Source organism: Pempheris klunzingeri, chromosome 7, assembly GCF_042242105.1.
Source record: "Pempheris klunzingeri isolate RE-2024b chromosome 7, fPemKlu1.hap1, whole genome shotgun sequence".
Classification (NCBI taxonomy): Eukaryota; Metazoa; Chordata; class Actinopteri; order Acropomatiformes; family Pempheridae; genus Pempheris; species Pempheris klunzingeri.
The window spans coordinates 15919037-15946600 of record NC_092018.1 but is presented as its reverse complement, the minus strand read 5'-3'; the positions used below and the strand labels follow the sequence as shown (position 1 = coordinate 15946600).

Below are 27564 nucleotides of genomic sequence, written 5' to 3'. Positions count from 1 at the left end.
ATCTCTGCCTCAGGTAGACCCTGTGACATCTGCACTGTGACAGGGGTGAGAAAGAAGCCCATTTCCACCTGTCATTCAAGCAAAACTAGGAGCTCCTGAGCAGCTGCTCGCTCATTAAAATGTGAATCCTCTCTGCTGGTATTTGTGCCAGAAATGCTTGTGGAAGTGCAGATCTGAGCGAAAGACATAAGTTTGTGTAATATTATTATTGTATTTCATACACAGCATTTTAATTGGAGTCCAGCTAGTATTGTCAAAAAATGTACTGAATTGACCTGAACAACCTGAACTGTATTAAGTGGGGAGAAAAAAGGGAAGAAATTAAAGTGCTTTTGTTTCGTCTGCTCCAGCATAGATACCTCTGTACATGTCCTGTGTTCTCCTTCAAGAAAAATCAGAAAACAAAAGGAAGAAATTAATCTTTTTTTTTTTGGTTCCATGATGGCGCACGGTAATTTTGCATTGATTCAACTGAATATGTTTACATAGATGATGATCAAATCTGTCAGAAAGCAGTGATGTCTGTGTTCCACTGTGGGCAGAGCGGACGCTCACACTGAGCCAGACAGCAACCTGCAACACAAACACCAGACCTACAGACTTTGAACAACAACCTACATTAACTTTTCTTCTTATCCAACTTACAAATACACTACCGTTCAAAAGTTTGGGGTCACTTAGAAATTTCCTTATTTTTGAAAGAAAACCACTGTTTTTTCAATGAAGATAACATTAAACTAATCAGAAATACACTCTATACATTGTTAATGTGGTAAATGACTATTCTAGCTGCAAATGTCTGGTTTTTAATGCAATATCTCCATAGGTATATAGAGGCCCATTTCCAGCAACCATCACTCCAGTGTTCTAATGGTACATTGTGTTTGCTAATTGCGTTAGAAGGCTAATGGATGATTAGAAAACCCTTGTGCAATTATGTTAGCACAGCTGAAAACAGTTTAGCTGGTTAGAGAAGCTATAAAACTGACCTTCCTTTGAGCTAGTTGAGTATCTGGAGCATCACATTTGTGGGTTCGATTAAACTCTCAAAATGGCCAGAAAAAGAGAACTTTCATGTGAAACTCAACAGTCTATTCTTGTTCTTAGAAATGAAGGCTACTCCATGCGAGAAATTGCCAAGAATCTGAAGATTTCCTACAACGTTGTGTACTACTCAGCACAAACAGGCTCTAACCAGAGTAGAAAGAGAAGTGGGAGGCCCCGCTGCACAACTGAGCAAGAAGACAAGTACATTAGAGTCTCTAGTTTGAGAAATAGACGCCTCACAGGTCCTCAACTGGCAGCTTCATTAAATAGTACCCGCAAAACGCCAGTGTCAACGTCTACAGTGAAGAGGCGACTCCGGGATGCTGGCCTTCAGGGCAGAGTGGCAAAGAAAAAGCCATATCTGAGACTGGCCAATAAAAGGAAAAGATTAATATGGGCAAAAGAACACAGACATTGGACAGAGGAAGATTGGAAAAAAGTGTTATGGACAGACGAATTGAAGTTTGAGGTGTTTGGATCACACAGAAGAACATTTGTGAGACGCAGAACAACTGAAAAGATACTGGAAGAGTGCCTGACGCCATCTGTCAAGCATGGTGGGGGTAATGTGATGGTCTGGGGTTGCTTTGGTGCTGGTAAAGTGGGAGAATTGTACAAGGTAAAAGGGATTTTGAATAAGGAAGGCTATCACTCCATTTTGCAACGCCATGCCATACCCTGTGGACAGCGCTTGAATGGAGCCAATTTCATCCTACAACAGGACAATGACCCAAAGCACACCTCCAAATTATGCAAGAACTATTTAGGGAAGAAGCAGGCATCTGGTATTCTATCTGTAATGGAGTGGTCAGCGCAGTCACCAGATCTCAACCCCATTGAGCTGTTGAGGGAGCAGCTTGACCGTATGGTACGCAAGAAGTGCCCCTCAAGCCAAACCAACTTGTGGGAGGGGCTTCTGGAAGCGTGGGGTGAAATTTCTCCAGATTACCTCAACAAATTAACAGCTGCCAAAGGTCTGCAATGCTGTAACTGCTGCAAATGGAGCATTCTTTGACGAAAGCAAAGTTTGAAGGAGTAAATTATTATTTCAAATAATAATCATTATTTCTAACCTTGTCAATGTCTTGACTATATTTTCTATTCATTTTGCAACTCATTTGATAAATAAAAGTGTGACTTTTCATGGAAAACACAAAATTGTCTGGGTGACCCCAAACTTTTGAACGGTAGTATATAAACACACGTCTTGTCCAGCAGCTCAGTTCATTGAACGGCTACCAAACAAATGTTCTACTGCTAACGTCAGTTTGTATGCTGGGTACCTAAATAGCTGCCCAACTGCAGCACATTAAAAAGCACGCTAATGTACTTGCAAACGCCACTTCAGTCCAGTTAGATGCCAGTGTGGTTATTACTCTTCAAAACCACTAACAACACACTGTCCGACTATCTCTTGTAGCTCCTCCAGCCAACTGAGACCGAGTGTTTGTAAAATTTCCTCAAAGACCTTTTTTTCTTATATTAACAATACATTAAAAAACACACACACACATTTGTTTGACTGCAAAAAGGAAGATTAAATATGATTTCAGTTGCACTTTAAGCTATGCTATGACAACCAATGAAACAGTAAAGACAGATGAAAAAGAGAAATGTTATGTGAAGAGCACGCCAACGCAGGTGCCTTGAAACTCGGCATACAGATCTACAGTTCGTGTCAGGATCTATCCACACACCTCCAAAGTGTTCCCTGAATAATTTATGGGTCAAGACGCTTGTTATTGTTTCTCACTATGTTTTGTTTGAACTGAAGCTTTTGCTTGTACAGAAAGGCGTGTTTCAGTTTATATATATGTATATGCTGCTGATTCAATTCTCATTTATTGTGACTCAGAAAAGTTAATATACACTAACTGTAATGGTGTTTACTGCAGGGATACCTTCCACAGCAAACTATCTAGTTCTATGTTTTGTTGTAGCAGAACTGATGGCTGTTTTTAAGGGTCCAATTGTTTCACAGTAAATTATGGTTTAAAAAAGAACATGCAGTGCCATAAAGAGTTGTACATGACTGCACACAGACAATGACACTGTGAGTTTCTCAGTACAAACTAGTGACTGAAGGTATGTGATAACAAAGTTGTCTGCTGTAGATTGATGATGCCAAAAGCCTCTATCTAATTTGGCTTCCTCTCCCTCTTCTCTGTGTGAGGCTCAGCCCCTGGGGGATTCTCGGTAAGTGACAGTTCAATACCATCCTCCATATGCACTCAAATACACATATGTGCATGTACATGCGCGCACACACACACACACACACACACACACACACACACACACACACACACACACACACACACACACACACACACACACACACACACACACACACACACACACACACACACACACACACACACACACACACACACACACACAACTACCCCCTACGTTTCTTGCCCTGAGGAAGCAGGAAGACCTCTGCTGAGTCGGGTACGCTCTTCCATCTGGAGAGAGGCAATGATTATTAGCCTGCGGGATGGAACCACACGCACACACAAACACCCGCACTCACACACACGCTATAGGTCGTAAAATGTGTTGTTTCGCCACATTTTTTGCTCCTCACCATCACTCCCTGTCAGCCAGTTGTGCGTCTAGTCATAGTTATGTTAATATGCCAATGACCCACTGCAGTTTCATGTTTCCTTAAGAAAAACCTCTGTAACAAGCTGTTACCATTATAAACTCAAATTGACTACTCATGCCCAACAAGTCTTCACACAGAGTATCTGTCTTCACACACATCCCTGAAATCAGGTCCACATTTTTCAGCTCTGACATTTAGGCCTCTAAATGTTATCGGCAGGTGCAAATGACTGTCAACAAACAGCAGCATCATTAGTTAAGATGGAGGTAACAGACTTAGGTGGTACTAATTAAAAATAATGGCCTCCAAGGGTTGTTCATTTAGCAGTAACGTACAGCAGTAAGGTACACTTCATCAAAGCTTAACATAATGCTATTTCAGTAAATCAGTCTCAGTTTACCCTTTCAATCCATCAGCCTCTGGACACCACCTGACCTGCCAAATCAAATCTACCTGAGCATACAGCCTAATCTGAGGGGATCAAAAGGTCCAATATCCTCTTAAACTTAATGACAAAATGTCTCCTAGACCCCACATTGGTACACTGTATACAATAATTATGAGGTGAATTTGTCATAGTAGATAATGTGTTTTGTACACAGCAGGAGTGACAACATTCCTCTGTGGTATTATCAGCGCCATTTCACCAGTCTCCATCCAACAGTTCTTATTTTCCTCCCACTATTACAAGTTTTTTCTGCCTGTCTTAATGTCCATCAGTCATGTTAGTGAGATAGGGCCAAGACTTACATGTTTGGAAAGAAAAACACAAGTGACACTAATAGGGCAGGGGTGGAAGCCAGGTTAGTGGCTGGGTAAATGGAAAGAGTAAGGGCAGCTAAAGCAGATATGACAATGATACGATAAGTCATGTTGTCAAACACCCGGCGAGGGTGAATGACAAGACTAGCAATGAGATAGAGGAGAGAAGAAGGAAATTAAATTTCAACAATGAAAGTATGCAGTCATGAAAGGAAGGAGAACTTCAACAACTGTCCCTCCTGATAAATTTAACCTTTTAGTTTTGCACATATTATTTCATGCTGTGAGGTAGTCTGACAAAGGAACAGCAAGAGTCAATCCCCTTTTCTCTGCAGTAGAAATTATTTATGTGGCATTTGGCATTCCCCATAATAGCAAGTAGTAAAACCACAAATATCTCATGACTACATAATTGCAGTATAGAATAAGGACAAGCACCATCAGATTTATGGATGAGATACTGGATCTTACACTCACTGTAACCACATTTAATACATCCCTTATTTTACCGATCTCTGAATTAAAGATATTAGCTCTTGGAGACACGATTGAACAGCGTGGCTTCGTAATTATACCTGTAGGTTGTGTCTTATCATGCAACCTGACAAACACAAGACAAACTGACAGATGAATACAGCTTTCATTAAATGCTCAGTATGATAATGTGTACAGTAAACTGTGAGAAAATACATGGCACCATCCACCTGGAAGCCCTGCTCTGTATTTAAAAGAAAATTACTAACCAAATGGGAGCAAACTAAACGAATCTTTTAGCAACAAAACCATTTCAAATGCTTAAAGGTCAAAACAGAGTTCATGAGAGACAAGGCAATTACAGTGAAGTGCACAGTGTGTACGGTGTGTGTGTGTGTGTGTGTGTGTGTGTGTCTCTCCAGTCGTGACCGAAAAGCATCTTCAAACTTCCCAAGACCTGAGGAGGACATAAACAGCACTCAGCGTGGTGCAATTATGGGAACTCTGTCCCCATAATTGGAAATGAATATGTGCAAGAACCACTGGCAGTCTTAGGAGAAAGAATAATTGCAACATGCCACCTACGCTGTGAACATAGATTCAAATAAAACATCCGCAAAAAAAATCCTTCGACTGACAGCACTTTAATAATTTAGTAAAAACCATTTCTGTCATTACTGACTGGAGACCACGAATTATGAATATGGTATAGCTGTAACTAATCTACAAGTCAGTGATTTTAACTTTTTGATGGTGACCAACAATTCTTGATGAGAAGGCTTTGTCAAAGATCACTTATGAGGAAAAAGAAGTTTAGTGCAAACTTGTTCTCCTGCCTGCGCTGTAATGGCATAACTATAGTGCTATTCTGTAGTTCTTGTCTTCACAAATTCAAGGATTCAAGGATCTCTATTGTCATACCTGCACACATTTCCACATGAGATGGCACGAATTAAGTACTCAGGTCCAAGTTATAAGCCAAAGACAATAAATAAACTGGATAGAAAAATAAACAAGAGCGCTAGAAAATTAGCAGGAGCGCTATCAAGACAACAAAAGCAGCGTAAAAAAACCTATAAAAACAAGCATTTACCAGTGATAAATAAGCATGTGTCCAAAATGCAGTTGGCTGGGTTATAAAGTGAAATGTGCAGTGAGGTAGGTCTGTAGAAGTCTAAATGTATTTGTCGTTGCAGGTAGCAGGGGGCAAAGAATGAGTGTGCAGGATAGGTGGAGTCCTTCATGATGCAGGTGTGAGCGTCTGTGGTGGTGGATAGGCTGCTCCCCGCAATCCTCTGTAGAGCCTTCCTCTCTGCAGCAGAGCAGCTGCCGTGCCACGTGGTGATGCAGGAGCAGAGAACACTCTCCACCATCTGTCAAAGCAAATGATCACTGAGTTCCCAAGTCCAGTGCACCTCGGACTCCTGAAGAAGTAGATGCGCTGATGGGCCTTCCTGGCCAGGCAGGAAGTGTTGCAGCTCCAGGTCAGGTCCTCGGTGAGGTGTACGCCCAGGTACCTGAAGTGGAGACCACTTCCTCAGCTGCTCCTCCAATGTGCAGGAGAGGGGGGGTGTGTCTGCCCTTCCTGAAATCTACGATCATCTCCTTGCTCTTTTTCACGTTGATGCAGAGGTTGTTTTCTCTGCCCAACCTCCAGGTTCTCCACCTTCTCTCTGTATTCGGACTCATCGTTGTTGGTGATGCGTCCCACTACTGCTGTGTCGTCCGCAAACGTCACTATATCACAGCTTGGGTGTTTCATATGTCAGCAGGGTGAACAGGAGGGGAGACCCAGTGCTGAGAATGATGGGGGTGGAGAGGATGTAGTGGATTCTGACGATCTGTGGCCTATTGGTTAGGAAGTCCAGAACCCAGTTTCCAAGGGAGGGGCTCAGTTCAAGAGCTGATAGTTTCTGCACCAGGGTCTGTGGGCTGATAGTATTGAAGGCAGAAGTCCAAAAAGAGCAAGTGAGACATAAGAGTTCTTGCTCTCCAGGTGGGTGAGGGCTGTGTGAACCACAGATGAAATGGCATCATCAATGGAGCACTTCTTCCTGTAGGTGTCCTGATGGGGGTCCACAGTGATATCGCTGAAAGTCTTGTATGTGGGCCATGACCAGCCTCTCAAAGCACTTCACGAGTATCACGGTGAGGGCTACTGGCCTAGTCATTCAAGCCCATCACCGTGGAGCTCTTGGGGATGGGGATGACAGTGGCAGTCCTAAGCAGGTTGGAACAGCTGCCTGTGAGAGTGAGGTGTTGTAGATGTAGTGGTGGTGTAGAGGTGTAAATGCAGTGTAATACAGCAGAAATCTAATGAGAAGAAAAAATAATGATTTTACAATGTCCTCGATAAAGTACATAACACAGCTACGGATTTATGGCACCAGTGATCAAAATGAGTTACTTTACACTGTTACCAGTATTATGTGGTACTTGTAACACGCCAAAGTTTTCCAAATTAACATAACATACTCTGATCGTAGTACATATGCAGAATGTGTACCATTGTCTTCCATGAACGGTTTACCAAAGCATCGACAAAGCAAGTGTCTTAATAGTGTTTATTAAATATGATTCTGTATTATCTATTAAATTAACTGTCAAAATCAAATTCAATTACTGATAAAAATTACAATTGGTTCCAGGTCTTTAAAATCTGGTGTTCAAGTTTCTCAAGAAGTATATATTGGGAGCAGTTTTTAGCGTTTCCATCTTCTGTCTGATGAAGCAGAGAAGTGTGACTAAGAACCATGGCAGAGAACATCCCTGTAGTCCCTCTGAGACACACCAGTCTGATACTGACGGACGGCACAGCATTAGAGGAGCATGAAGGCAAAGAGTGGGATGAAGATGGTGGATGGACTGAGTGAAAACGGAGAGAGAAAAAGGGGGAGGCAGAGAAAGAAATCAAGGCACACAAGCATTTAGAGAGAAACTTAACAGATTTTCAACCAACTATTTTTCGATCTACACTACTTCAAGTTCAAGTACAGTAATTCTTCATTTTTTGTTTGCCGTCTCCAAGGGCAGTCAGAGGTTCTGACAGTTTAATGCTGGAATTAGACATTCAAGGCTACTTATATGAGCCAGAATATGAGGAAAGTGGCAGAGCTGCCCCGTCCCAGTGACAACTGGTGGTGCTACTGTGGTAAATGTGCACAGATGGAAAGAGAGGAGGAGCTGCTGTGCTGCCGTGAATAAATAGGCTTTGTCTAACAGAACTTTTTCCAGCTTTAGCAAGCCGATATATGGATACCAATTTCGTCATGTACAGTACATTTATAGACTTAACAGTCAAGCCTATCCAATAGGAGCAGCCTGGGAGTGGCCTTGGAAGGCAACAAGCCCAGTGTATTCTTGTTGTTGTGGGTTTTCTACCTTTTGAGCAGAAGGGAATACCACAGCCCTTTTTCTCTGGTCAAGTAGCAACAATTACATGCGCCTTCCTACTGCATATACAACCTAGTTTTATGAAAAGACAATCTTTGATGAACATTGTGGTATACTCCTTTCATGCATATTGTTGTTGGATGGTAGCAATGAATTGCTCTTTTGCATAATGTGGTGGCATTAAAGCAGCTGAAGCCAATCAAAACCTCACATTAAGTCTCCCATCTGAATCTCTCCGCAGAGACGAGGCTGGGAAAGAAATTGTTTGTGTTTTAATTGCGTTTAACAATAACATTAAATGTCTACCAGAGCAATTTAGGCCATATCTAAACTGATGGATGTTTTGAGACAAAATCTAATGTGATACCAAGTGCCTATCATGAAGCCTTTCAGGAGCACAAAAGGACATCAGCACCAGCACTTATTGCTTGTTATACTGTGTCAAAATCTAATGTCACTAACTCAAGTACAAAGAACAACTTTATGACTTTGGCCACTTCAAAATACTTTAATTCAGTCTCTACTGGGTTAGTTTTAAATACTTTCCCCTGCAGTTGAGTATGTACAGTTTAATGCAATCATATAAACATCTAGACTGAGTTTATCTTTGATATTAATGATTTCTAAAATACCATTGTGTGTACCATTATGCTAAAACAGGAAGTAAAGTGTGTCCTGAAAACACGACTAGTGAAAAAATGGAAGTCTATCTATCCTTGGACAGCAGCTGTGCAATCATAATGGGGTGCCATATTTGAGAAATCAACTTGAGCTCTCATTGTGGCCCATTAGGAAACTGTCTGCTGCCTTTAAATTACGAGGAGGTCAGTGATCGTTTCTAAAGCTCACTTAACTCCACCTGAGAGGGTATTCCTCCTACTAATAATGTATTCATTCTATTAGATGCCTTTCCAAATTTCACTGCACTGCACCTAGATTTCCCTTGCAACTCTGGTCCCCAAATTTTGCAGGGGTTAGCTGTGCAATATAATATTTATCTAGTTAAAGAGTAAACATTCATAGTACGAAGTAAGTATTAATATAATGTTTTTTGTTAAAAGTTTAGAGCCAATTAGCACTTGGATCAGGGGACAGTAAGCTGTTTCTCACTAAACAATGACCATTTGAAGATCTTAAAACTGCAGCTGCCTTGATCTTATGGGACTATGGTTTCCTAAAACAGAATGATCACATATAAGACCACAATTGACTGCCACTCAATAACAAAGTGTTTTAGGTAACGATTTATGACGAAGTAATGAATTGGCGAGCCAGAGATCCTCAGGCAGATGTGAGAGCCTGACATGAGAAACACAGGTTAGTAGCAGAGGAGTGACTCAGAAACTGATCTATTGCCAGGCCATGAAGTACCCTAAATATTATTAATTAAATGTGAAAATCAGTCCAAAGACAATCAGACCAAAGATGCACAGAAGGGGTGCCAAAAGCAGAATAATATGATTTGCATGGTCTTCATAGTCAGCCAGACTTTTGTGGTTCATACCTGTTAAAAGATGCAAGATGGATCAAATGTTTGCCATGATATGGAAATAAAAATGAACTAACTACAAGACTATTGGTGAAGTCCATCCACATGGAAATTATATATATGTTTAATGTTGATAAAGGCAGGACTGAGTTAATACTGGTTGCAAACAGCATTTAAACTTTTCAACCAATATAATAAACACAATACCGATATAAATTTAGTTTTTGTCTTAAGAATTTAATTAGACAAAAAGAGACAAAAAGATATTCAGTCTTTCACATCTACTAGACATTTAACAAAAAATGGCAGGTGAATGAGGTTGCTGGTCCTGGCAGGAAGGGTCGACTTCTTAACAATGCAGGGTAATGCAGTGTCTACACACTGTATGAATGTGCCTCAGGGAAAAATAAGATTGGACAAAAGATTGAATCCTGCTGCACTCCAGAGGTTATATGGGCGGAGAAACTGGTGCCAGAGGAGATGAAACTCTTGACAGGAAGAAATAAAACCGTTGAAAAGCTACATCAAATATTTCGACCCACTGCTGGATTTATCAGAATACCACTTTCTACTGTGTCAGAAGCTGCTCTTACGGTTAGCATTCGCAGGACAAGGACAGGACATTTACTCAGGTACAGTAGTACAAATTCAAGGTAATGGTACTTTACTTGGGTATTTCTATTTTATAGAGATGATTATAGATCATTCTTACTTAACAGCATTTCTTCACACCTGCCTAAGACTTTTGCACAGTAAATAGTGAGCGGACAGTGGAAAAATCTAAATCAAATCAATATTTGGTGTGACCACCCTTTGCCTTCAAAACATCATCAATTCTTCTGGGTACACTGGCACGAAGTCAGGGATTTTGTAGGATCAGTTGGGTGTATGGTTAACCAGTTATACCAAACTGGTGCTAATGATCATCAATTTCACATCTAGGTTGAAACACAGTCATTAACTGAAACAGAAACAGCTGTAGGAGGCTTAAAACTGGGTGAGGAAGAGCAAACTCTGCTGCCAAGGCGAGGTTGTAGATGAGTTTCAAGTCACAGGTCATCATGGCTAGACAGAAGGTAGTTATACTGCATCAGCAAGGTCTCTCCCAGGCAAAGATTTCAAAGCAGACTGAGGTTTCAGGATGTGCTGTTCAAGTGCTTTAGAAGAAGCAGATGTAAAACACATTACACTTACTTCCCTTCGAAATCAGATGCCCAGAAGTGTTACCAGCTCAGAACGAGCAGAAACCAGTGGGACCCAGGTACACCATCTACTGTCCAGAGAAGTCTGGCCGGAAGTGGTCTTCAGGGAAGAAACAGGCCAAAAAGCAAAATCTCTGGCCAGGAAACATGGCCAAGCAACTCAACTATGCATGAAAACAAAGGAACTGGGGTGCAGAAAAGTGGCAGCAGGTGCTCTGGGCTGATGAGTCAAAATTTGAAATATTTGGCTGTAGCAGAAGGCAGTTTGTTTACCAAAGGGCTGGAGAACGGTACAATAATGAGTGTCTGCAGGCAACAGTGAAGCATGGTGGAGGTTCCTTGCAAGTCTGGGGCTGCATTTATGCAATTGCAGTTGGAGATTTGGTCAGGAATAATAGTGTCCACAATGCTGAGAAAAAAAGATACTTATCCATCATGCAATACCATCATGGATGCATCTGGTTGGTCCCAAATTCATTCCGCAGCAGGACAACAACCCCAAACTAACAGCCAGTGTCATTAAAAACTGTCCTCAGCATAAAGAACAAGGAATCCTGGAAGTGATGGCATGCCCCCCCCCCCCAGAGCCCTGATCTCAACATCATCCAGTCTGTCTGGGATCACATGAAGAGACAGAAGAACAACCCATCTGCAGAGTTCCTTCAAAAACTGTGCAAGTGTACCTGGAAGAATTGATGTTTTGAAGGCAAAGGGTGGTGACACCAAATATTGATTTGATTTAGATTTTTTTTTTATTGATGAAAATAAACAATTTTTTTGAAACCATTCTTACTTCTTACTTTCTTATGACTACTGAAAACACACACACACACACACACACACACACACACAACATGAACAGCTAGCAGCAGAAGAAAATGGAAGTCACCTTCTTCTGCAGTCATTTCATACAAAAGATAAAGTGGTGCCTCCTTATCTTCAGAATGACACCGTCTGTCTCCCTATCTGTCCCTCTCTGAATTCAATTTCAGCATCTTCAACATGTTGCCAAAACATCATGTATAATCACTAGAATATAAATGATAAATAATGAAATTAAATAAAATATTTTTTAAGAAGTATCTCTGAAATTTGTGTTGCTTTGCGACGCGCAATCTCCAGTCAGTTCTACAGTCCCCCCCCCTCTCTCGAGACAGGAGATCAGTGCAGTGCCCATCTGCTAATACCCGAAGCCCCCAAGTCTCTGTCAGTCCATTGCTCAATGAAGAAATAGATAAAACACACACACACACAGAAATCTATAAATGCCAGATTAGCTTTAGTGCTTGCCGATCTAATCTTCTGAGTCAACAGAGCAATGCGGACATGGCTCAGCATCAGAAGCCCATATAAATGAACAGTCACTCACTTCACCTCAACACAGCAGAGTAGACTGCTGCCTTTAAACCTACAGTCTCATTCTTCAGCACTCTGTGTGGCTTTACTAGACTTCTGATTAATTAATTCAGTCCAGGATCAAGTTGAGAAACTTTTGAACGTTTTTTTAGACTCTCACAGACTGATTTGCAGAGGCTTAGGTAAAGAATATTGTAATTTTATTCATCACATTTCAGAGAGGGCCAACTTTACTTAACTAATCCTAAACATGGCAAAATTAGCTTATGTAAGACAGGGACAGGCCATAAGGCTCCTGCTATTTTGATGAGATCATTTCCCTCTAGCAAAGAAGGCAGAGTTTGGATCAGTCTAGTTCAGGCTAGTTGTATCTCCTGGCTACTGAGTGCTTCACGTAGCTTGTGCTGAGGAGTGTTGCCAGGTTGTCCTAAAAACCAGGCCTCAGTGCTCAGCTGTGTGGATGGAACCAGTGAGGTGAAATAGTGGATAGTACAACTAATGGGTCAACCTCCTCCATCCTGTCCCTCTGTCTTTGAAATGAGCCCCCCTTGAGAAGGCAGCACACAAACACACAAATGTACAGCTTCAACAACTGACACACACACACATGCATGCACACACACAAATACTGAATGCCTGCCTGCGACACTGTGTATGAAAACAAAATGCCAAACTCCCCTGACATAAATTCTGCATTAGCCGTTGAAAACCTTCATGTTGCTGTAGCAACGTAGACATAGTGTAATTATCGTCTTGCGGCTCAGTGTAATAAAGCTAGACCCACAGACCAGTGGCCCCGGGGCCCCTGGTAATGGCTTTTATGGCAATCATTATTGCCACACCGCTACACCAGGAAACGCGTACAAGGATATGCTTAGCCTCAAAGCCCCAAGCTCATGTCATCAGATAGAAGAGCTTCAAAGCCACAGTTCAAAGACAGGGTGCAACGTGCGTTTCAGATCAACACAGCTCTATTCATACATGTCTACATTTACATAAATAAAAATATCTACATTTCCATAAAATATGGTGCTCCCTTCTACAGGGTTTCCTAATTCCACATATGACTACAGGTTTGAGGAGGCCCAGGAGTGAACGTAGACTGGATGCTGGTTGACACCTGACTGCTTTCTACTTATGAAATATTGATCATTTCAGCTTACTAAAAATACCAGGGCTTCCCACAGCATACTACAGTAAAGGCAATCTGTCTCACCTGAAATAAAGAGCACCTCTGCTGATGCCAGAACACATTATCACATTATTAGCAGATGTGACCTGTATCAGTAGCTTCAAACCCTCAAAAGTGATCATTAGCAGCAAAAAGAATAGTCTTGCAAGCATTGCTCATGACTCCTATGCATGGGACCAACATCTGTTAAAAAAGAAAAAAGCCACACATTTTACTGAAAGGAGTAAGGGAAATAAAAAAAAAAAAACATATTACTTTCTGCATTCAAAGAGGCTGTAATCTAATGTAAACTCTCTAATAGAGGCAATTTTGGCTGAGACATGACTGAGCATCTCTGAAACGTTCCTGTCTGTGTCTCTCTCCACTCCTCTTCCTCTCCTCCTCTGTCTGAGTGAGGATAAATTAGCGGAAGGAATTCAGAGCGAGGCTGCTTAGAGGAGGGTTTAAAAACAGCTTTGATCAGGACCCATGCCAGTAATCTGACAAATCCATAAGGGGAGCAACTCAAATCATGTTCTTTTGAAAGAGGCTATATATTGCTTTGGCAAGTCACCATGCCCTGTATTTACTCGTGTGTTTACTCCATCCTGCCCAAGTCATAATGAACAGGGTCTCTAATTAAATATTTTAGTAATTAAGCAACATTAGACCACTACACACTTTCTGGTGATTTATGATTTGGTGTCCTCTATATGTTCAAGTTTCTGTGTGTGTGTACAAAATGTGTTTGCTTTATGTTTATATGTGTCTCTTCCAAAGCTTCTAATCCTGCACTCCAGGTGGAGCTGATTTCTTTGTTTCTGTGTCCAAACAAGTGATTTCATTTCTATACACCTGCCACTCAGAGTTAGTGTGCTGGCCTGGAGGGCAAAGAGTATACAGAGTAGACAAAGCTAACTTAAGGACAATAGTGCACTTCAATCACTTCTCAGTTTAATTCATTAGTCCTGACAACGCTCTCTTACAGTTCAGCTCAACAAATGATCCAAAAGCCTTGTAGAGAGAAAGAGGATCATAAAGCTGTAATAATACCTTTCTGTCACATGGAGAGAAAAGAGAGAGGGATGAATGGATCTGGAGATTGGTAAGATGAAACAGAGAAAGAGGAGGTGATGAATAAAAGCCCAATTAAATGTAGAACTTTGATGAGGCTTGATCATATATTTCTGACATCCATGCCTGTGTTCTTGTCTGCATGGCATTTTCAAGACTACAAGAAGAAAAGAGGAGCTTTTGGTGGAGTAACATGGGTTATTTCATCTATGAAAACCTGTCAGCTCATTTGGACTATTTTTAGTAACTGAACTAGACAAACGCACACAGTGCACGCAAAGTCACTAATAGTTCAGAGGAACTTGGTGGGCTGCAGCACAGAGTCAATACTCCAATACACCCTCCATCAGCCAGTCAATGTTCACACACACACAATCACACACCACACACACTCAGATAATGTCTGTCAGGTCAACTGTGGGCATTACCTAAGTGAGGTGACTTGAGGAATCATTGCCACAACAACAAAAGTTTGCCATTTGACCTTATCAAACCCTGTCGTCTTGCTCTCCTTTCCCCTCCCCTTTTCCTTTTCATGGCCAGTTGACTTTTCCATTTCTATTCCCCTGCTCGAAAAGATCACCATCCACATCATCTCCCTGAATCGTATCGAGGCAGAAGATCTCCTTAGTTATGCCTCAACAAAAAAAGGGTTTGTGTGTGTATCATGGCTGACGTCTTCTGATCAGTTGGTCGATATGATTGTTGTTTGACCAAATTTTCATTGGTTACTTTGAGAGCAGAAAAGCTTTCTTAATCCATTATTTTCTCGCATTTATTATGCCATAATACTGTAATTCACCACTAGTGGAGGACTAGCACTGGACTGAAGGGAGTTATATGAGAAGGCGCAAGAGGATGAAAACGGAGCAGAAGAAGAAAATGAGTTCTCTTCTTCTGTGTAGGGGTGGAATAATGTCCTAACCCCTTTGTGAACCAATCAAATGGTTGAAGAGCAGGTTGACTACAACCCTAGTGTAGAGAGGCAAAGAGAGCCAAGACTTAGACTTCTCAAAAGTACCATGCCTACTCAGCCCTCTCACAGTTAGAGCTCCATCTGTATCACAAACTCTCTCTCCTGTTCTGTCTCACATGCATAAAAACACAATCACATACAAATAAGAGCTTTCATCCTCCTAAAAGATGCTTTGTGTCCTTAGTACGTTCTCCCACTATCTATCACCTCCTACCGCGCTCACAGCTTAAGCAAACTCTACGTGATACTTGAGGCTGTTTCCAAGCTACTGTTGCTACGAATGTCAGTCAACACCCACCACGCACACACACTCACAACATCACTGCCATCAAATAACCGGCTTACGTGTAATACCGGTCTGCCACTGAAACGTGTGTTAAGCAGATTAACATATCGAGGACTTAGCTGTGTTGGCATGTCAGCAACCCAGCTTCAGGTTTGTTATGACTCAGCGCCTCCAAAAGTGAAAGTTTCAGGTGCGGCAAGGCCGAGAGAGACCAGATACTACTACTACTACTATTATCGTTACTCTCAAATGAAAGAAAAATAACTTTTTGGCCTTCTGTTTTCTTGTTTTGCTGCTGGTAATCATTTCTGGTGCTGTGGTGACAGGGCAGTGTGAGGATTTCCACAAATCTGTGTCTGTCGGTCTGCCACCAACTACACTCTTTCCGATTCCTGTCCCTTTGCTACTTAATTTGACATCATTAGTATGAGTTGTATTGTTAATGATTTTCAAATAGGCCATGGGTCCTACCCACCCATGTTGCTGACTGTGCACTACTATGAAGGATGCCTCTAAAAAAGAATGTGTGTGTGTGTGTGTGTGTATGAATATTTATTTAAAGATAACTTTTACTAAACAAAATTAACAAAATACAGTTATCATTTCTGGACAGATACAAGGGATGACATCAGGGATATCTCATTCAAGTTTTTTTGGCCCTGATCCTGATCAATGTCGATTACGTATGTATCTGGCATATTGAAGTAAAAAGAGTGGCTTATTTAATTTTCATGACCTATTCCCTGGTTCAAAACTATGAAATTCATCATCTTAAATTTGCTGATATGATATGAAATCAGACGTTCCAACTCCTGAAACTGGCATGGTTCACTAGAGAGAAGATTTATCAGTCTGTTGGAACTTCAAGTTCGAAACATCGAGTCCGCTCACAATCCAACACAAGTAACTCCAACACCTCAGTGAACAAACACTTGGTACACAGACAACTAGACTCAATCACCCTGCTGCACTGCTTGAAAAAAATGCTGATTCACTTCAGACCACTGGAGCTGAATATATGAAACTTTAAACTTAATTTATAGTCCTACTTCAGTAGACTCATCACACACCAGCACTCACTGCACCTCGTATCTCTTACATTTTGAAAAGTAGCCTTTCATTTCATTGATGCAGACAGATTCTGTAGTCTGCAGTTGTCTGACGGAGAGTGCGCTGTCACCTTGCTGTGTACTGTCCAATCAAGTGTATTAGGCCATGCAAGAGCCATAAGACAGGCCTAGGTACAGTGTAAGCTAGCAGTGTGTATTGTCATCTGCTAGTAGTTTTTGATCCTTCCACTGAAAGTCTCTAATAAAAGAAATGTTCACAATTGGTTTCAAAGAGTATTAAAATGCCACTTGACAAAAGAAGCATTAATTGTCAATGGAGTCTAATTTTCAATGGGACTTTCATTGTGAGTGATATAACCACAATGAAAGAGAGAATGCTGCTAGCAGACTTCATCGCACACTTGATCTCTACAGATGCTTACAGACTCACACATACAAAACAGAGATGGTCTTAGTCTGTGTGAGTGTGTGTGCGTCAGTAAGAGTGAGAGAGAGAGAGAGACCAGACACCTCCTGCTATGTCCAGAGTCTACAACAAACCAGCCAGACTTAAGTTCAAAGTTTGGTAGACCTTTGGATTAAACAAAAACAATAAGGGAGGTGAATGTGCCAAAAAAGAAACAACAAAAAAGAAACAATGTTAGGAAACTTGAACAGAAACAATGCAAAGTCTGTTAGTAGAATTCAAGCAAATGCCATTACCATACCATCTGTACAGTCCATCTTTCTTCACACTTGGTTTTAGCACTACTTTGCAGTGGCTAGCCACATCACCCACGCATGTCAGTAAAGTAGCTATTGTTAGTCTCCTAATCTAATAAAGCTGAGATCTAACACAACTTCATGTTGGAACAATAACTATGTGATCAATGGTCTCTCAGTTCTTTTACAGCAGGAGCCACTGGGGGGCACTAGAAGCCTCATGTCAGCAACAAAAATTTGAGTTAAATTAAGTTCTAAAATACATTTTGTGTGACCTTCTCGGTTTTATACTTTGTTATGTAAGGAACTGATCAGTTGGCGTTGGATGATGGCTAAACTATAAGCTTCACAAATATGAATTCAGCTGCTTTGCATCAAGAATAACTTTGACACAGCACAGATAAAGCAGAGCTCCAGAACGAATCATTCAACCATTCAAGATCTTTCATCCTCCTATCAAAAAAGTGTAAAAACTGGTATAGTATCACTCTTCAACTTCAATTTTAGAGCAGGTTAGAAACAGATCATACTGTGCATCAAACAGGATGAAAACAAGGATGCAACTGAAGCTTTACTGCTCTGTGTATTTGGTTTGGCAGTGAAGAGAAACACAGTATGTGGCGTAGATACCGGTTAGGAAAGCAGTCAAAACTTTCTCATATTTTTCCTTTAGTCATTCTTTCACATACTGGACTTTACTGGGAATAACTTTCTGTAAATCGAATGCAGAAACTATAGTGAATACTGAGTATGGACATGTTTTTTGTTGTTTTTTTTGTTTTTTTTTTACAGTTTTACTCAAATGTATGTGCTTTTGAGAACAGAGAAAAAGAAAAGTAAATTGTTAATTTGCATTTGTGACAGATGGGGGGGGAGACAGAATAGTCCTTTTCCACCTCAACGTGAGAGGAAGTTGGGGAAGGTAAGGGCATAAATGTGATGTGAGCTACGGGAAGAGACATCATCTAACAAAAGCAGCATGGAGGTGAACAGAGAGGAGTGAGAGTTAATTCTATGTTGAACACAACTTCTGGACATCTTTGCTCTGAAAAGAATAGAGAGCAGCAGTTAATCCACAAACCAGCTGGATTTAGTTAATTCTCCTGCACAGCAAGGTGCTGATGAAGGTGTGCTGATCCCTGGAGGAGGTGGGATCAACTATATCTTCTTTAGCTACATCTGGGACCTGGTCGGAAGTCACATGGGACTTCCTTGTCATTGTTGGGCCAAAAAGAGTTTAATATTTGTATATAATCACAATGAATTTAATAAACCTAAGACAATGATTGGAAAAACAGCAATGGTACTGAATCTTGTTTGGAGCCAATACTACCCCAATCCGGCAGTGCTATTATTCATAACTCGTAAGATGCTCTGCCCTTGTTGACCGCCTCTGCATGAGGGCATCTGTAAGTGTTGCTCGAGAGGAGAGAGTCACTATTGTGAAACATTATGAAACAGTATTTTATTAGTCTTCTTTCTACACTAACAAACGTAATGCAATATTGTGTAATAGCAGCAATTTTTCGTTCCAAAGCAATCTTAGAAAGTGTATTTTCATTTCATAGTGGTGTTTTTCATATTTAGTATTGTGAGAGCTCATCAGTGTGTTTGTCAGTCAAATTCCATGGCTGAAACAAAATGTCTTTTTGGTGTCATTGTGATTCAACCTGATTGCAACAAATTCATCCCACAAAAATAAATGGATGCATCCTGAAAGAAGGAACAAAAGACTGAATAACATCAACTATTCTAACTGCATGCACTGTCAGGAATAATTCGAGGGAGGCAGGAAACAATTACCACAAAAACTACAGCCCTATCTCTGAACTCTGGTCTATCAGAAATTAGTTGGCCCAGGTCAAACTCTCTTGTACAGTAATTTTTATAAATGAAGACAGAGTTTTTGAAGGGCTATAGTTATTGTTAGTTATAGTTTATCAGTAAATTCATAACAAAAATGAAAGCAGGCAGTGTCACGCAATCACACCAAATCATACTGGTCCCCAAAAACCCCTTCATACGAACAGATCACTAGAGAAGGCAGTCAACATGGAACAACGCTTCATGATGCAACACCTCACTGCCATACTTAACCTGACAATGAATCACACACTTCTTGAGAGAGAAAGCAGTATGAAGTTGGGGAGACCTCAAAAGTATGTGCATTTTCCACCAGTGACTGCACCTCTGAGGATGCCTTTGTCAAAATATTCAGAAGGTTTTTCCAGTTTTATCGGAGCTGTGCATTTATATTTCTGATGTGTGGTTTTGGCACTACATGTAAGTACATGTTACTACTGGAGTACTACTGCAGTTAAAGTCCTCTTTTAAGTGAGCGTACTAACAAATGTGATTATGATTTTGAAAATATGTCACTACCATGATCAAATGGCTTAAATTTGAGCTGGAAGAGATTTTCAGTTTCCAGGCACCCAACAGGGCTCTGTGCCTATTATTAGTGTTTTTCAGAACTAAAATGTGTTGAAAATTTGTCATCTGGCTGATTGTGCTACCAAGCAGCAAAAGAGCAAATGCCAGATTCCCTACAGTAACTCACAAAACGTGCACTTCAGTGAGACACTGATCTTTGTTCTAAAAGCATCAATTTTAAAAACAACACAAATCACTGAACCATACATCGTTTCCATAGGAACTGACAAAACTCTCTACTTCTTTCCAACCTCTGCCTCATGAAGTAATATCACACTTGGGTTCATTGTAATAAGAATCCAATATAAACATTCACACATTTTCAGCTTTGTTTCCCCCGGGTACAGGAGATCCTAAAAGAAGGAAAAAAAAAAAAAAAAAAAAAAAAAAAAAAAAAAAGATTGCCAGATACAAAGATTCAAATTCTGGTAACAAAACCAAACTGCCCTTTTTCTTGCAATAAAGATGTACTTAGTGCCCTTATTAAATTAAGTATGCACGTGTGTACTGTGATTGTGTCTCTGACAGGTTTAAATCCGAAAGGACGCGGTAAACTCACCATCACTATAGATGCATCCTATTTTTTCCTTGATGATACATTGTGAATCAATCCGTGTCAAAATCCAAAAATATATAAAAGAATGACATCTGTTGTGGAAGAGACTTACAGGGCCTGCATTTTGCTGCAACAAGATCAATCCTCATTTCCTTTCAAATTTTTCTTCTCTCTTCTTCTTCTTCACACATTTTCAACATGAATGAATATAACATAATTAGAACCATGTAACATCAAACACAAGTTAACATTACAATTTGTCAAAAAACACAAAGTTTTATCAGGGTAGGTTTTATCGGGGTACCAGTACACTGGTGTCATAGCCATCATTGGTGTGATTGGTGGATTTTGCAATACCGTGATCACCGTGATAAATAAAAAAAATTCTATAAAACAAGGTATTTCATTTTCTTCAAAAGTTCAGTTGTTGTCTGACTTTGTGTCCTTATACATATTGCATCAAATGAAAAAAGGGAACATATTCACAACTATCCGGGTGGCCCTCCCTGCCAAGAGACCAATTGGTACTACTACTACTATTAATTCTGCAGCGTTATGTATCAACATTTATACACATTGTTTGTGAACTTCCTTTGCCATATGTTCGGCACATATGCTCTGTTTTTAGTTCAGAGAAAGAGACCATTAACCTGGCAGCAACATGTGAAAGCAGCCAAAGCTGTAAAGTGTTGCATCCTTGGTAGGTGAAGCGATTATACTCAGCCCTACGTGTAAGCTCTTAAGAAATTCGAAGGCTGAGAAAAATGTTTACATGCTGATGGTTCTGTGTTATACTTTATGGTATCGGATAAAAGTCACATTTACTAACTTAGTAGCACTTATTTATTAGCTGACATAGATGTGTTTTTATCATCCTGAGTTGCTTAATAAGTCACTGAATGTGCAGTGTATAAGTGAAATGTACACAGCAAAATTTGAGGATTTTTTTTTTTTTACAATTTTGTGTTAGCTGAAAGATTTCATAAGCAGTAATTCTTCTTCTATTTCTCAACACAATAGTAATATCAAGAAACATATGGTGAGCACCAATGAGCCTAATGAGAGCAACTAAAGACCACTGAGTAAAGGGAACAAATGGATATGGGAGCTTTTGAAGTCATGCTCAGATGCCAGGGGTGATCACAGTGGGAAAAATGTCTGTTTTCAAGACTATTGTGGCCCCACTGTGACATGAGATAAGGATCATTACAGCTAAAAGCGTCAGGGTGATGGTGTTAACTGCGAGTCTATGACACCACCATCTTATCTTAAATTGCCATGTTCTCCAAGGAGGAGTGCTTGTGACATACTGATTCACGGATTAAAATACACGCACAGCAAAGCACACAAAATCCACACAAACAGATATCACACATGCAATTTAAACCGGAGAAACATTTTCGTCTTGCTGTAAAATGGGCAGGGGATTTCTCTTGCTGTATTGAGCAGAAGGCCTCCATAATCCACAGATGGCTTGATGATCTGCAGGGCATTCACATGGCAATTAAGAAAGAAGCATGACACAAACTGAGACACATGCTTTGTCACACATTTGATCTCTTAAGACTCTACACTGTCACACTGTGTTTGTACAAGAGAGAGAGACAAAGAGCGAGAGACCAACATCTCCAGCTTTGTGAACAATGAACCAGAACAATGAACCAGCCAGACTAATGTTCAAAGTTTGGAACATCTTTGGATTACAGAAAAAACAGCAAGGGAAATACACAATATACTTGCAATGTGCAAAACACGTCCACACAAGCAAAACTTACACCAGTGGCACCACCGAACTTGACAGTAGTTTTAGAAAAGAGCTCCACGAAGCAACACCAATATCAGTAGTATTCTATAGTATATAGTATGTAATAGTATATGATTAGTATATCATTTGAAAGGTCATCACCTTCTTGACACTAGAAGAGAAGTATCTGAGGACACTGCACTATGTATTACTGTCTATTAGCATGTCTCACTGCAGACAAACAAATCAACAAATGATGGCAGGAAAATCACAGCTGCACCCCATACTATTAATAAGCAAATGCACTTTGTTTAGGTGTCCCAGATTCTGGGTCCTGATATTGTGCGTAGTAGCTAACTTAAATGGCTTACTAAGAATTGATGTAGCTGAGCCATTATATTTGTCATTGGTTTGATCTGTGCTATGCCTGCTATGGCCAGCCATTAAGTGCGTTTCCATTCATCTGTTTATGCATATTTTACATTTCTGCATAAAAAAAGCTGGATGGCAATGCCCAAAACTTAAAAAAGTAAAAGTAAAAATAAAAACACAAAATACTGCAGAAAAGTTTTTACACTTGGCTGAGGTGGAAAGGTTGATGTATCAATGAACACAATATACATCAGAGGAATTAGCAAACACATCACTATGTACATGAAGCATGTGCCCTCAAATGTCTGCTAGAGCTTTCGTTTCCTACATTGTTTTCCACCATTAGAGGTTTAACTGGGGTTCTTTTAACAATGTCACCTCATTGTACCCTCTTCTGCAACGGTTTTTATACCCATGGTCCACTCACACAGGTGTCACGGGATTCAAATTTCTGTCTCATTTTATCATTTGTTTGTCTCGAAGGTAACCAAATGCAATAAGATTTTTCTGAGAGGAACGAATTCAAACCTCTATGGTAACATACAGACTTTCACTGTGGATTTTGAAGAGACAAACTTAAATCCACAGTATTGAATTCTAATAAAGCTCCTCTCCCTCGCTCTCCCTATCTGTCTTGGCCTTAAATCTCCTCGTCTTTCACTCATTCAGCACGGAGTTCTGGATTCTCAATGTGCCTGTGGAGTAGCCTAATTCTCCATATCTCTCTCACTCCCTCTTCCAATTTCTATCCTTCACTCTCCGCCTCACTCGTTTAGTCAGTCACACACAGGACCACACAGTCACTCAGTAACAAACACACGATCAAGACACACAAACACACCTGGCCACTACAAATGGCTGTGATTCAAAGTGTCTCATGATTTGAGACTAGCTTTGGTGTTGTGGCAGTATCACTCTTATTCATATCCAAGCAACACAATTCCCAGAGGACCCAGCTTTGCTTTTCTTCGTGCGCACACACACACACACATACACACACTTAGATGCACCTAGAGACAAAGACAGGCACTTGTTCTAGAGTCATAAAACATTTTTTAAAAATCCACACAGCTTTATATTTACATAGTACCTAATCACATCTTGGACAAAACTAGCTGACAGCCCACTACCTCACAGTAAGCACTGCCTCCCCTTTTATATGAGAATATATGTGCAATCCAAAACAGCACTGCTGATGCACAACTGAAAAACCAGAAATGGACTTCAATCTCCAACCGCGCATATCTCTGTCTCCCACACATCTCCCAGCTCAGATATCGTTGCCAAGTATCCCCCACAGATGGACTAAGTAGACCATGAGCACCAGCTAGCAGCCAGCATCAGTTATTCTGACCTTGATCCATAAACATCAGTGAAGTTCTACATCTCAAACTTAGAGTGGACGGGACCCCAGCTCCATCAGATCCATATCACAGAGAGGTTTCATCAGTGCCAGAATGACTACAGAGAATCATTTTCCCCACATGCCTGGGAGATGCTGCCAAAAGACATAAAGTGCATTTTGAAGCACCTTGAAGCAGGTGCAGGACACAACCAAAAGATGGGAATGGAGAGAAATAATAAGAGAAGAGTAACAAACAGGACAAGTCTGAGTGCACATGCGAAACCAGTTTCCAAAATAGCGAGTGGTTCTTCTCTCACAAATCTTTGAATAACTCCCAGTGGTTTTTGACAACAATTTAACAAATACTAGTGATTGTATTGCGTCTGTATTGTGTTTTTTCTAACATTCACAAGTTCGCAAGAGCAGTGTTTCTGCTCCAATCTTTCAGTTGTCCTAAAACTCCTACTAGAGTATTACAAGTGTGATTCTTCTGATGATGGGCAATAGCGTCACAGGAGAAATTAGCTGTCAGACCAGCTGACAGATAATATTCAGTCAATATTCAGTTTATTAATTAGCCGCCACCAGCCAGTAATGTTTATACTGAGCATCAACCATCCAATATTTCTATATATGATATTGGCTCCAACTTTGTTGAGGCATTTTTGCTTTAATGTTACATCACATTTCACATTGTTGCCAGTCACTTGATGCCACTGAAACCAGCTGGCACAAACAAACATGCCCCCTTTTATTTAGTCAAGTGCAAGTTTTATCAATTCTGTGACAGTTATAAAGATGGTCATATCTAAGCCTCTCAATCATTGCTCATTATGTATTGGACTATAAAGCCATAAAACCAACAGCAGCCTCTCAAATGATGACCCTTGCAAATGGCAGACATTTCTCCCAAGGGTGCTCGAGGTTTCTGACAGTCTGACCCTTTGATCCGTTTACTCAATCTGTTCAGGGAGCAAAGACACTACAACCACCAATAGTCTTTGGTAGATAATATGTTGTGGTGCTCCAGTAGGTGACTAGCATCAATCACCTACTAGCATTATCTCAAATGTTAGAAAACGATAACATGTAACAGCTTTGAATATGGATGGAAATCTAATATGTTTATGTATTGTAGTTTACAATAAAGAATATATGTGGAAAGCAAAGCCAGTTATAAACATAATATCCTCTTATGACTATAGTACCAGGTCTCTGTAGGGATGCTTTTCTGTGGTTGTAGTAATGAAGAGAGTAGCCCAAGGTTCATTCAAGAAGTTTATGTAGGTTTACGAGCTCGGAGTCTAACATCACAGGCATAGATGAGACTAAAGAATACAGAGCAACGCTTTCACATATATATAGGATTCCACAAGCAAGATCTGGTTTCAGGTATGTGAGGGGGTACCCCAAAGATGGACTTAACCTTTACATGTGCTGACCATCGTCCAGACAAAGTGGAGTCAGGAAGATAGAATGCTGACTTGAGAGGAACGTGTATGTTATCTAGGACACATGTCCCTACAGCATGTTACATGAAAAAGACATTCTAACAGTCTCCAAGGACTACATGTTGGAAGACAGTGTAAAGCTAAAAACAACTGCACAGTAGTAAAAACAGCATCTGGAGTGCTGGACGCCTTTCATCACTCCAGATGCTGAAGTGTCAGTAAGTAAGTGTCACAGAGCGAATAATCTTATTACTATTAAACTAACAAGTTAGTCTCCCAAATTCCTCTGCCCCATTTACCTCCTAATCCCTCACTGCTGTTTAACTCACTCCAAGGGAAGGTGCTATCTTGACAGCAACCTTTCCCGTCCCATTTCCCTGCCAGCACCCAGGTCATTGATTAATCTTTGTGGGGACATGTAGAGGAGGTATCCTCGAAACATCTTACCGGTGGCTGCTGAGAGTTGAGCACCCCCCTCTTGGTGGACCCCCCTCTGGAGCTGAGCCTCTTCCATGACTCTGAGAAACGCCCCCTGGTGGTGGGACGCCCTGGCCCAGATGTCCCAGACGCAACAGATGAATCATCCCGGGTGGAGAACGGCCGATCCCTGCGCAGCTCCCTCCGCTCAGCCCACTTCTTCTTGGAAGCCATTTGGGTTAAAAAATGTGGTCAAATGGATGTTAGAGATAGGCAGGCCACGAGTCGAGGAGGCTGTTCTTTAATTAGACTGGTGCCACAGGTGGCATCTTCACTTCACTCTCAACTCCGCTGCCAACTGAAGTAGCCGGATTCGCTCTGTCTCTGTCTCTCCTGTCTTCTTTTTCACGAAATATTGTGCAGTAGAATTTTGTGACTCCTTTCTTCCTGTTTCTTTGACTTTTTCTCTTCTTCTGATCTGAAGATCAAAAAGAGTGGGACCATGGATCTTCACCTGCTAAGCTGCGCTCCTGTGCTCTTCTTTTCTTCCCTGCAGCCTTCCTCTGGGAGGGATGAGAGTCAGAGAGGAGAAGTGGCGAAGCAGAAGGGACTGTCTGCACCCTGTTGCATGTGCCGGTACTGTGGCTCGGCCGTTGATGCCGTTTTCAGTCCTCACGGGGAGGGAGGGAGGGAGGGAGGGAGAGAGAGAGAGAGAGAGAAAGAGAGAGAGAGAGAGAGAAAAGAAACATAGAAACAGGAAAACAAGGCAAGGGAAAGAGAGAGGGTGGGAGGGGGAGAAGAGGTGGGGGGGGGGGGTTGGAGGGTGCGATATTCAGATCCGGGTGAGTGGGGCTTCAAGACAGAGCCGAACTAATAACAAGGGGCTCACAAAGTGGCCAGAGAAAGGGTTGGAAGAAAAGAGCAAGTGATGGCGAGACAGGTGGAGAGAGGAAAAACAAAAAGGGATAGCAGATAAGGGAAACAAAGAGAAAAGCGAGAGTCTCTGGAGTGCAGGGTTCCTGTTGTTCATAGTGCAGAGCTGCTTTAAGCCGACTGAGAGGCAGACAGACACCCTGTTCAGTAAGTCTCTCTCTCACTATGAACACCGTGCTTTGAATACCCACAGCTACTCAACCACCGTCTCCTCCCTCTTCTCTTCTTCTTCATTTTCCTCCCTGAGCTTTCATTCACAATCTCATTCTCCCTCTTGTCTGTGCAGAGTACACATCTTCCCCCTTTTCTTCTTCTCTCTTCTTCCTCCTTGATGTTCATGGTTCACAGTTCATGTGCTAAGCCACCTGAGCATCTAGTTTTTCTGTTGCAACTGAAGAGTAAGGGACTATATCACACACACAACTTGATATTATGACCTTCTCCACTTTTTTCTCCTGTTGCATCTCTGGTCATCATGTCCTTTGGCTCTCACACAGAGTCATTTCTTCAGGTGCAGTTGTGAGAAGAAAAAGCTTGTTATTCTACGAGAATCTAAAATGCTTTTACTCTATTTTGGCCAAAGAAGATGAGAAAAATATCCTGGGACAAGGAAACAAGACGAGAGGGACAGAGAGAGCAAGTGAGATGGTGAGATAGAGACACGGAGAGAGAGTAAGGAGAGGTGACAGTTTCTGAACAC

At 41.0% G+C, this 27564-nt stretch overlaps 1 protein-coding gene across 1 annotated transcript in view; it reads right to left on the bottom strand.

The window, feature by feature from the left end:
* The window catches only part of trpm3 (transient receptor potential cation channel, subfamily M, member 3), a 132231-nt gene extending 106066 nt beyond the window's left edge, over window positions 1-26165 (bottom strand). Inside the window, exon 1 of the mRNA XM_070832996.1 lies at window positions 25962-26165. Coding sequence (XP_070689097.1) covers window positions 25962-26165 — 204 coding nt within the window. The remainder of the gene's footprint in view (window positions 1-25961) is intronic.
* Window positions 26166-27564: the final 1399 nt, after the last annotated feature.